Source organism: Haliaeetus leucocephalus, unplaced genomic scaffold, assembly GCF_000737465.1.
Source record: "Haliaeetus leucocephalus isolate CR32 unplaced genomic scaffold, Haliaeetus_leucocephalus-4.0 Scaffold992, whole genome shotgun sequence".
NCBI lineage: Eukaryota > Metazoa > Chordata > Aves > Accipitriformes > Accipitridae > Haliaeetus > Haliaeetus leucocephalus.
In genome coordinates, this window is record NW_010973428.1 from 3,613,815 (window position 1) to 3,626,377 (window position 12,563).

Genomic DNA, 12,563 nt, shown 5'->3' on the forward strand with positions numbered 1-12,563 from the left:
ATATCTGATTCACTGTTCCTAAGATCTGTTGTCACAAAACCCAGAGACTAGTGATAAATGAAAGATAAAATGTTAGGAGCTGGATGTACCTTCTTTGAAGAATATCAAGTTGAAAGACATGGCATGATCCCTCGTGTCCCCAAAGTACTCATGCCAAAGAACAGAAATGCTTTATTATTGATTTTTTCCAAACTTTTTTTTACTTGAATTTCCCATTCCCTCTGATTGTACAGTTCTGAAAGCTTTGTGGATTTGCATTAGGAAAAAAATCTTTAAAAATATCGGGGTTTGGTAGTTAAATTGGTTTTGAATCACACTGTTATTAAGAAAATACATTTTGTGAATTTTTTGTTTAAAAACTCCATAAAATAGGGACCAGTTCTTTAATGAAGCAGCTCGCTTTTATTCTTCTTAAATAGGAAGGTAAGTAATTTATATGTGTAAGATGCATTGAAATGCATGTGAAAGTAGATTTCTGGCTTGTTCCCTTTGGTTGGAAAAAATTATTTGTGGAATAAAGGCTTCCTGAGCTAGAAGGTTTTCAGAGTTTGATTTTTCCTTTCATTTTTATTCCTTATCCACTTTTGTGGTCAGGAAAAAAAAACCAAAAAGGTCATCATTGTAAATTGCACAGCATCTTGCAGTTTTCTGGAACAGTAATTTTGGTAAACTCTTTTGAGAAAAAAGATTATCCTAGAATAGTGTTTCCTTGTAGCTCTGCTATTCGAAAGCCTATTCGAATATTCTTCATCGTAATGAATTCTTTAATACAAGTTCTCTCCAACTCCATTGAGAAGAAAGCTCTTTGCGTTCTGTTTGAGGAAATGTTGAACAGTAAGAAAGCATGAAAAACCTAATTCAAATATGTTTACCATCATAATTTGTGACGGCTACTAGATATTTTAATAGGCTGACCTGATTCCTATATTCAGAAATCTTAAGCAGAACACCCTGACTTATCTTTGTGACTTCTTCAGCATCAAGCTCCCTGGCCAATTCTACTTTCTAGAGCAGAAGGGTTAAAATCACCACTCTCTTCCAGTGACATAAACACAATACACTTGTTCTTTAATGTTCATGTTTACTTCATTTTTCTTAATTCAATGCCATTATTTTATAGACGCAAGCTCAGTCTTACCTTCTGCTTTACAACTGATACCAGTCTATTTTATTTGCATGCTCTGTTGTGTGCTTTTTTCATGTTCCCTTTATGGGACTGTTGTGTCATAACAAGCTTTTTCTTCTCCTCATTCTAATCCTTTTTATGATATATTTCATAAACACAGTGAATTGGTATTGAGTCAACAGGAGGGCTAGGTAGAAAATAAAAAATTCTGTTTTCTTTACAAATATTATAGTTTTGAAAATTACTTAAATCTGCACAAAATGAAAATTCCCTGCTTATTTTTTCAGGAAAAAAATATACATGAAATATGAGGCACATGAATTAGAAGAGGGACTTAAGAAGAGGGACACAATTTTAGACATTTGTGGTATAGAGAATCTTTCTGATGGGCCCACAAATATCTACTTGCTTATACAGATTGGGACAGCTCCAACATTAGAGACTGAATAAAAGAGAAGCTGAGTTGGTAATCCAGGATTTTTAAGCTATTCCTATATGTCAGTCTGTGCACAACTTTGCAGCTGTTTGTTCTTTTGTACCACTGCCTTTTTTCAAAAGCACCTCTGTGACATTCTCCCACATCACAGCTAAAACAAGAACTGATATTCCATTTAGTGAAAACAGTAACTCAGGAATAGGCAAAAAAGATTGTGTCCAAGTGACTACAGATGCAAACCCTTTGATGATATAACTCTCAGGTCAACATCAAACCTAGAAATTTAATACAGGGTTGGATCTTTGTCATTTTGGAAGTAGATTTAAAATGAATTAAAAATTTTGTATTTGAAGCTTTACTCCTTCACCTGCAATTATATCCAGAGAGCTTATTTTTGGAAGAAGACTGGTGGTTTTTTACAGAAAAACTGGTGTGAAAAGTTTTGCCATGCATCATTTCTACAATAGAAAAGGATACTGGTTTTATAAAAATATCAGATAGATTTTAAAACATATTATTTGGTGGATTTGAATAAAATAATGACATAGCTAATGTTAGGAGGCTGAAAAATACAAATGAATCCTTGAAAGTAACAAGATAGCTATAAATCTATGAATTACCATTATTTCTACAATTATGGGTTGATGATTATAAAACATAATAGATGATAAATTAAATTTTTAAGTTAACCAGTGAATTTTCCTCACATTTTGCATTCAGATTTCCATTGATTGCAGGAAGGACAGCAAGTAACTAAATTCTCCCTGTATCTAACTGTGTGCATCCTTTCATGTTTCACAGCTGGATCCAAGTCTTTTTTTTTATTTCTTTCTTTATCAGATACTGTGGCAGCAGAGCTGACCTTTAAGACAATGTGTGTTCATTAAGGAGGAAAAATGCCTTTAGTTTCTCTTTCTATGCCAATGTCTTAGTCACTGTAGCTGAGGCAACAGCGTAACAGAATGAGAACTTCCTTGACGCTCCCAGTTGTCTACAAATCAGTGAGGTTTAGATAGACGGACCCATCCTGTACCATTAAAGAAGCAGACAGCTCTTGACTATGTTATGTTTGCACTTCAAAAACTAGGTAAATGAGCCTACAGGAGTCTCTACACAGCTGTGGTTAGGTTGCTTTCAGAGCTCAAACCAACTAAAGTAACATTACTAAGCATCCAGATTTTCCAGGGTACATTCTCCTTTCCTGGAAATTCTATTGCAGCAGTTTTTGAGGATTTTCTGTATCTCTCCAGGCCTACCTGCTGCCAGCTGGTAATACCAACAAAGTAGCTTTATAGTAAGCTGCCACATGTCCGTACTAGAAGCATGGATCATGTGTACTGTCCATGAACAGTAAGTCTGGCAGAAAGTGCTAGACTCGTGGTACAAACATTACAGTCTCCAAGGCTTGTACAGTATGATACTTTTTATACTTTGCAGATGCCTAGGATTTCTGAGAAGAAACTTGATAAATTGTACAGTTGACAGATACCTGTTTGGTAAATTCTGTGGCTCCTACAAAAAATTTGGCAATATTGGAATCTTGCAAGTTGTAGACTGCCATGCAGAAGTATGACAGCCCTATGCATGAGTACTTCTGAGTTTAAAGGGGATAGTCCATATTAGAGATTTTTCAAACCCAAGTGTTGAGGCATGACTGTCAATGTCACTTGACAAGTGATCACAGCTTGCCTTTTGTTTTGCACAGTTGTATGGACAGAAGTCTGGAACAGGAGCTGAAGTACATGGGCAATTGCAAAATCCTATTGTGTTCTTTTCAGCTCACTTGCTCTAGAAGAGCAAGAAATTAATCTAAAAAGGGACGTGTAAGACATAATATATTTCAACTACAAAATTGTTCAACCCTTAACAATTTCAACAATGTCTGTATTTTTCTGTTAATTGCTCTTTATCTTACATCTATCCCCAGCTTTGACTCATGAACATTCTTTAAAAAACCCACAACGGATTTGGAATACAAGTTAGGATTTATGCTGTGCAAAAATGGGACTTTCAAATTCTCTCAATAAACAATACTACAGTTAAATTATAAGTATTAAACAATTAGGTACTTCCTATTTTGGGACAGAGAATCTTAAAGCTGTAGTTTATTCTCTCAACTCTTTCCTTTAGTTAGTTCAGAGAAGATCAAAAACCTAAAATTTTGACAGAGGTGAGATTCCTGAGCCTATTCTGGGCCTGTGGAGGTGCTGTAAAATGCTGCAGGAAGACTTCTACTGCAGCTAGGAATTAAAGTAGAAAGCCATAAGGCTTTTCTTTAAGGAAGCATTCACAGGTCACTTCATATTGTGTATTCAGGGTAGTCTGTAACAGGAGGGTTGAGGCAGACCTGGAGTTCTAGCACAATGACCTTGTGCAAACTTTAGATGCTGTTGTGACCTGCCATCCAGTCTAACTTACTCAGACTCTAAATTTTGTCAGTCTTCCCCTCAAAAAATATTTCTAGATTGTATTGAGAGAGCATAAAAGCAGCTCCAGGTCAGTATAGTTCCCACAACTCCTCTGAAACACAGAACAGAAAATCACTCTGTGTGTCCAGATGTTGGCCAGCTCAATGCTATCCGTTTCAGCATTAGCACCTTTGACACAGGTAAAGTTGGGTATATATGGGGAGTTTAGGTGGAGGGAAGGATGACAAGCATTGTTAAAGGGAGACTTGGGATGAAAAGAAGCTTGCAAATTTGTTTGCAGTAGCCTTTTTAGGCTTTAATATTTATCTTTGCAAAGGCAAAGCTAGTCCAGTTAACCCATTAATAGTGCCACATTCAAATAGGAAGTAAGCTGGAAACTGGAATCTCTCTCCCGCTCTTCCTTCCTCATAAAAAAAAAACCAACACAAAAACCGAAAAAGTGAAAGTGAGTCTTGCACACAGTATGTCATGTTACAGGTAAGAGGGCAGTCAGAAAGAAGGATGACAAGGCATGCATTTTTAACAACTTCCAAGATTTTAATCTCTCAAAGAAGAGGACCCTGTCTTTTCAAATGTAATGAGTGGACTTTTCTGAAAGGCTGGCTGACTTGATTTCGACTTTAAATGTAAGTCAATACCTCGACTTCAGCAAGGCCTTTGACACTGTCTGTCGTGGCATACTCCTTAAGAAACTGGCGTCTCATGGCCTGGATGGGTGCACTCTTCACTGGGTGAAAAACTGGCTGGATGGCTGAGCCCAGAGGGTTGTGGTGAATGGAGTTAAATCCAGTTGGCGGCGGGTCACAAGTGGTGTTCCCCAGGGCTTGTCGTTGGGCCCTGTTCTGTTTAATATCTTTATCGATGATTTGGACGAGGGGATCGAGGGCACCCTCAGCAAGTTTGCAGATGACACCAAGTTGGGAGGCAGGGTCGATCTGCTTGAGGGTAGGAAGGCTCTACAGAGAGATCTGGACAGGCTGGATCGATGGGCTGAGGCCAATCGTATGAAGTTCAACAAGGCCAAGTGCCGGGTCCTGCACTTTGGTTACAGTAACCCCATGCAGCACTACAGGCTTGGCGAAGAGTGGCTGGAAAGCTGCCCAGCAGAGAAAGACCTGGGGGTGCTGGTTGACAGCCGGCTGAATATGAGCCAGCAGTGTGCCCAGGTGGCCAAGAAGGCCAACAGCATCCTGGCCTGCATCAGAAATAGTGTGGCCAGCAGGAGCAGGGAGGTGATTGTTCCCCTGTACTGGGCACTGGTGAGGCCGCACCTCAAGCATTGTGTTCAGTTTTGGGCCCCTCACTACAGGAAAGACGTTGAGGTGCTGGAGCGTGTCCAGAGAAGGGTAACCAAGTTGGTGAGGGGCCTGGAGCACAAGTCTTATGAGGAGCGGCTGAGGGAGCTGGGGCTGTTTAGTCTGGAGAAAAGGAGGCTGAGGGGAGACCTTATCGCTCTCTACAACTACCTGAAAGGAGGTTGTAGTAAGGTGGGTGTTGGTCTCTTCTGTCAGGTGGCTGGAGATAGGACAAGAGGAAATGGCCTCAAGTTGAGGCAAGGGAGATTTAGGTTGGATATTAGGAAAAATTTTTTTACTGAGAGGGTTGTCAAACATTGGAATGGGCTGCCCAGGGAAGTGGTTGAGTCACCATCCCTGGAGGTATTCAAAAAGCGAGTGGACAGGGTACTTCAGGACATGGTTTAGTGGGCATGGTTAATGGTTGGACTCGATGATCTTGAAGGTCTTTTCCAACCTAAATGATTCTATGATTCTGTGATTGCATTCATATTAGTTAAGCAGCTTTAGCTTGGAAATGGGATTGAGCAGGACAAAGTTTTGTGCCAAAAACATATAAAAAAGAGCAGGCTACTTTTTATTTATGCAGCTGATAGACAAAAGATGCTGTAGCAATCAGGCTTGCTCTTGCCAATGACAGTTGTGTACAGTTGCACAGTTGCACAAGGAGCCTTCCATATACTTTCCTAGAATGGAAACAGAAGAGAAAAGAAAAGAATTGGTTCTAGAATAGGACTAATTAGTTCTCAGAATAGAACTTATTTTATTGTCAAAGAACAGTAATATCAAAGAACTTTTTTTTTAACAGCAGAGGAGTAGGCATATGGAACAGCTTTTACCTCAGACTCCAGATCACATGTACTTCTTTAGAAAAACATCAGTCTGTCTATTGGTGATGTATATGTAGGTATTGTGGTGAATTTTATTATTTCTACAATTCTTTAAAAAAATATATACTACAATGATAACTTACTAGTTTGTTTCTCCATCTCAGGAAGGACTGCCCCCAAACTAAGAATGTTCTTTAATAAAGTAATGCAGGATTATAATCACCACTGTTGGTTTTCGTGTTTTTTTTCACTATATAGGAGACCACCCTATTTTGGCAGCAGAATGCAGAGAGACCCAGTAAAGGTAAGTGTGTTTGAATTCTATATTCAGACTTCTGCCATTCCCATGTTGTTTGGCCTCAGTGTTAATCCTCATATACAAATATCAGCAGTCTTTCTTATTTATGGGTGTTGGTTTTATGGGAAAAGATTTTGAAGAACTGATAATAGCATGTATAATTACATAGAGTAGAATCTTCAGATTGGTATTAAAAAATCCCTAATTTACAAGAATGTATTGAAAAAATAACACTTCTCGCAAGTTACTCTCCAGTAAATTGCACTGGATTTTGTACACAAAGCTCTTTTTGTAATCACTGTGAATTATGCTTTTTTTTTTCTGAAATAAAAGGCAAGAAAGGAGGACAGCATCCATTTTAATAAATGTTACTTTTTTAATGTGTTCGAGATTAGTTTTGAAGAGTATTCAAACTGAGTCGTTTTTTCAAAATGAGTACTTCTTTGTTTAAGTGAACATTCTAAGAGTTTGGTCAGGTGAACTTAGTAAGAGCCTTCTTTTTAACAGAAGTGGCCAGATTTTTTTGGTGTACAATGAATCTCTCATAAAACTGACTGCTAGGAAACACCTTTCCTTTTGCCATAGTTCTGAAAGTGACTCTCAGAGCAGAAGAACATGTGAAACGTGAATAGGATTCATGCTTTATTTACACTGTGATTCATACATGTGACACTTGTCTTGGTTTTGGTTTTCAACTCTTCAGTCCATGTAGAAGCCTGTGCAATGCACCTTTGCTTTTTAAGCATTTCTGAAGGTTGACTCTCACGGGGGGGAAAGGCATAGAGTACCATTTTTTAAAACTTTTTTTTAATTTTTATTTTGTTCTTTGTAAAATATCTATGATTCCCTCTTCCAATAATTGAAAAATACAATAAATATCCTCTCAGTTAGAGCATGTGCACAACTTCCTAACTTCTACAGTGATTAAACCCAGTAATTTTACCCAAGATGTTTAGATATTTTCATAGTTTTTAACTTTATCTTCATTCTGGAAAAATGTGCAACCTATCAACCATCTCTAGTAACCCCCAAAAAGGGTAATACAAGATAAGGTTATAAAGAGAAGGGGGGTGAGGGGGTGGAACCCAACCAGACCTGGGTCATACTAAAAGTATAATGAAGAGTGAGAATACATTTATGATTTTTAAATATCTTGAAGCAAATGTAAATTGTACTTCTCCAAAATCTGTACTAATAAACAGTTTTTAAACAAATTTGATAAACATATGCTCAGTAGAGGCAAAGGGTATAATTTTGAGGTTATACTTTTAAGAACTGATCATGATTTCAAGTACTATAGTGCTTGAATGTCTTTTCTTATGAATTCTTACTTCTACTAATATCATCCCAGTAAAGAAAGAACCAAACCAGAGAGAATCTCACTGTATCAAAATGCTACAAGTTAAATGGGCTGGAAATATATCCTTCAGTTATTCTCTCAGAGCTCAGTGCCAAAACCTAATAGAAATATAGTAATTTGCAGTAGATGACTCTTTAAGCCTGCCATGAATATGTCGGGATCTTTTAGTATTTTTGTAGCTGTCACTGTTAATTGATTCTGAAGTTACTGTATCTCAATAGCCAGATTGCCATCTTTTCCGCTTACTCAAAAGTCTACTCAAGAAATCCCCATTGAAGAAAAGCTCCCAGAGCACAACCAAAGAAAAGGACAAAGTGGACATGTTTCCATACTCTGGCCTATATTACCAATAATTCACATTACTACTGTAACAAAATCCTTTGTACTCAGGTTCTCTTCACGGTCTCCAGGCCATCTCAACCTATATGTTATCATTTCTCTATGCAAAATCCATTTATTCCAAATTTACATAGAAAATATTACTAATCATTACAGGATTCATTTTAATGTCTTAATTAATTATGAATTAAACCCATATTCAAAAAATTGGTTTTAAAAGAAAAAAAATCATTGGGAAAGGAGGCTTAGTAATCTATCTTGGTTTAATGCTTTGCAGTGTGCCATGCACTGTAGGTTATGAGGGTTACTTTGTATTACTTCAAAACGATTCATTATGAGTCTTTCAACTCCACAGAATATCTGAGAGCATGAATCATGAACCAAAACTGAGAGAAACAGAGAAATCTTTTAAAAAATGTTTTATTTATGAGTATGGGGGTTTTAATACACTTTTTAACATGGCTAAAAATTGCTCAAATTTGCAAAGTCTGTCAATGAGAATTCAATAACTTCATCTCTTCAGAGTTTGGTTACAGGTCGTTAGTTAAATATGTAGATAGTCTAATGTCAGGAAAGTTCTTTCTGTTCACTTGAAGCAGATCTGAAACACATTCCTATTGAGAAAAGGGATATTTTACAAGTAAACTCACACATACAAACAAATCCTTTCCTGGATAAATAACTGCTTTTCAATATTTCAACATTTTAGTTTAGGAATCTCTGTCCTTTTATGTTTGTTTAAAAAAAAAAAGTTTAAAATGTTCTCATTAAACTACTTAGGCTGCTAAAGTCCATTTACATTTTGCGCTATTGAGGTTTACCAAATGCAAAGAAATGTTTTTGTAAAAGTATAGTGCATCACTGTCTTTCTCTAGAATGTCCTCAGATTAGGAAATCATAGCTCTGCAAATCTACCAGAACAAGAAATTTGTCCCAAAACATATAATTACACTTAATTGTGCTTTATTGTAAAATGAAAATTCGTACATTTACACTTACTCTGTCTGTGTTATTGTTATAATAAAGCAGTTATATTCTCTAGATGAAGTGCTTTTTTATGATTTCCACTCGCTTTTGGTACAGATACTGGATCTAATGGAAGTTGTTTGTAGTATCACATTTTTCCCATGATTATCCATTATCTCACAGAAATCTTGCTGTTCCACTATTTGTCCAGAGACATAATGAAACTAAAATACAGGCTGAAAATGACAAAACCAGAAAGTGAAATTTCAAATAAGCATGCTGGAATTAAGTATGACATTACTGTACAGTGTATATAGAATATATTTGAAGTAGTATACAGTAAGGTGGAAAATTTCTTTGATCATGTGGACAATCTTCATATTTTCCATAAAAGCAGGTAGAATTTGACATTCTGTTAAAGTGAACCTGAAGTTGATAGGTTGGTTGCCTTCAGTTTTGCAGCATTATGTAGCACTTTTTTCATCATGAAAATGCAATTCGGTTTAAGGCAGAGCATGTATGACACTTCTGTTTCTTTGTGTGATATTTTTCATCAAAAAATCTCCTTCCTAATCCCTCCCCCCCAAAGTAGTCTGACATGTTCTACCTGGATAAAGTTATTTTGCCTTTCAATCCATCTATCCATTTGCCAGCATTTGACATTTTTACTGGCATTCAACTAAATAATCTGTAGTTGATCACTTTTCATATTTTCTTTAAAACATTTGCTAATCTTCAAACTCATGGTAGAAAACCTACATTTAAAGATATCTTAAGTACCATTTTGAAAGATATTTTAAGTACCATTTTGTGGATTGGAGATTTCCTGTGCCATTATCTCTGTGCTCTGTTATGGAAATTAGCTACAACCTTCATATTTGGTGTGTTATGTTCTTGCAATTTCTGCTGTAAATGGGAAATTTCTGGTTTTGTACCTCTATGCCAATAAGTCAGCCTGTCTGTCCCTTCTTACTGAAAACTGAGGCAGGGGACTCACTTCAATTTTGAACCATTTTGAACATTAATTTTACAAGGTAGTATTTTCTTGTGCTCTTTCATTTACTTGGGTAGCAAATATTTTAATTTGCTTATTATTGTGTTCTCCTAAAGAGCTAGCTCATGACTACAAAGAGCCAGATATAAAGCATCCAGATAGTGAATGAATGTTAGCACCCAAAACTGTAGTCAGTTTGATGAGGATCTTGTTTTCCATTAAGCATCTCAGTAAAAAGCCAGTGCTGGAAAAATGATGAGCACTTACCAAAAGCAATGACAGCATTTGATGCTAAACTTTCATAAAATGTGTCTTCTCGCTTTCTTAAGAACGTTACTCTTTCTAATAATTTTGGGGGTTTCGCGCAGTACAGTATTTTCTTACCACATAAATAGGGATTTTTGTGATAAACTCTGCTAATCTCTGTTCATTTGCTACTCTTTCTTTTTTCCCTTTTTGGATTAATTGTCCTAGTTTGTATGCTGCTGTACTCTTAGTTCTTGATCTGTTTTTATTTGTCTTCTACTTTTTGTTACAATGAATGTATGTTACTGCTTCTGTACTGGAATGGTTTCCCTTATTCATCAAATTACTTTTTTTTCTCCTGTGTTTGATTGTAACATTAATCTTTGTTGCCTGAGTTCTAAACAGCATGAAATTCTTGAATTCAGATATGCCATTCCCTTTTCTGAAGCTCTCTGCAGTGTTTAACTTTATGATAAGCTCATATTATATCCCTGTGTATTTGATTAATATTTGCATTTGTTCAAGGAATTAATTATATGTTAATTATGGAGAATTATTTGCTGTAATTATCTTCCATATGTCAGTTTTAAAATACTATTTTATACTGAGCGCCTCTTAAGATTTGTTTCAAATGCATTTATCATTTTATTCCATAAATTATATCTTCATTATATCACCCAGCGTTTGCAGTTTCTCATAGCTGGAAATGGCACTTCTTGCATACAAGGTAAATGACAGCAGTTTGATTTACTTTTTTCTTACAATTGTATCAGGAAGCTCTGAACAGCATTGTCTTTGGACTGCAGAGATCAAAAAGAATAAAATATGCTTTTTGATTACATTCTCACAAGATTTTCATTACTTGTTCAAAGAGGAGCGGGGAAACTTCAACCATTTTGTTGACACCATTTTTGCCTTCCATTAGCTGCACTGGAAGAGCTATCTTCCCTCTGACCCCGCTCTGTGTACATAATCAACAGAAAGGTTTATGTATTGACTTTTAAATAGGGTGGAGCATATCTTCTAGTTGAAGGCTGCAGAGATCTACTGACCCTATTGGTCCTGAAGAAGGTCTACTGATAGTAGTCTAGTACTCATGTTGAGAATCAACAGAGAGGAGCAACATTGAGCCACAGGAAGATGCCATTGGGCATAGTTGTGCTCTACTGACCCCTTCATAATCCTTTCTGTGATAGGCACATTTGTAAGCCAAGCACTACGGTTATTTCACTGGAGACCTAAACCCCATGTTAACTTAAATCTAAGAAAAAGCCTAGATTTTATATCTTGCAGGTAGTTTTTCCATAGTGTAAGGAATTCTTGAAAAATAGTTGCAAACTAATTTAAAGCCACCTACATCTTATAAACACATTAGTTATCCACCGCATCACTATGCTGATCGTGAAATATTACAAAGCACATTTAAATATAAATTATGTATTTTTCTAATTAGCTTTCTCATTTGTTATACCTTACCTGTTTGGATATTACCTCATTTTTTTCCTCAGCAAACATTCTGAATTACTAGCTGTTCGTGTTTGAGCTGTTCTGTTCTATTCTCAGTTGTTCTGAGCTATTCTCAAAACATCTTTTTGGGCCAGATTAGACATCTTCAATAACTATACGTATGAATCTCAGAGTAGAGGCAGAGCAAGTGACATTACAACACAACGTAAAGTTATTAAATGATTGCAAAAAGTGTCTATATGATTTTTCTGTGTTTATATTTTGGTATAAATCTGACAGTAGTTCTGATTTTCCTACAAGAAAATTCATGTAATGATGTAGTTCAAATATATTTCTGTTTGTGTGAGTAGCGTCACAGGGGGTACTATCTAAATACCAGAGGCAAGGGATAGGTCTTTGTGTCCTCCACAATTCTGTGTATTTTTTATTTTCTGTGGGTTGTGAAAATTTTATGATACTGCCCCATCAGCTTTTCACTGAATAGGAGCTTTGGACAAGGTGTTGTATTTTTCTTTATATAGATGACTTCAGGTTTGCAGAATTCATATGTATGTTTACCTAACATGCTTAAACTAAAGATTCTAGTGCACAGTTCAATATGTGATAGCATATTAAGGCAGAATACTTAAGCAGTTGCAGATGTAAACAACAAATATCTATACAGAGTTGTTTCAGTCACCTTTCGATCTTTTTAGGCTAGTGGGTTAGTTTTTATTTTTAAACTCTGAGATGCATGGAAAATATCCTGGTAATTTTAGGATAATTTTTCAATAGAAG

At 36.2% G+C, this 12,563-nt stretch overlaps 1 protein-coding gene across 1 annotated transcript in view; it reads left to right on the forward strand.

The window, feature by feature from the left end:
* Positions 1–12,563, forward strand: part of ADGB (androglobin) — a 121,708-nt gene that overhangs the window by 52,488 nt on the left and 56,657 nt on the right. The window contains exon 15 of the mRNA XM_010584512.1: positions 12,137–12,147. Coding sequence (XP_010582814.1) covers positions 12,137–12,147 — 11 coding nt within the window. The remainder of the gene's footprint in view (positions 1–12,136; positions 12,148–12,563) is intronic.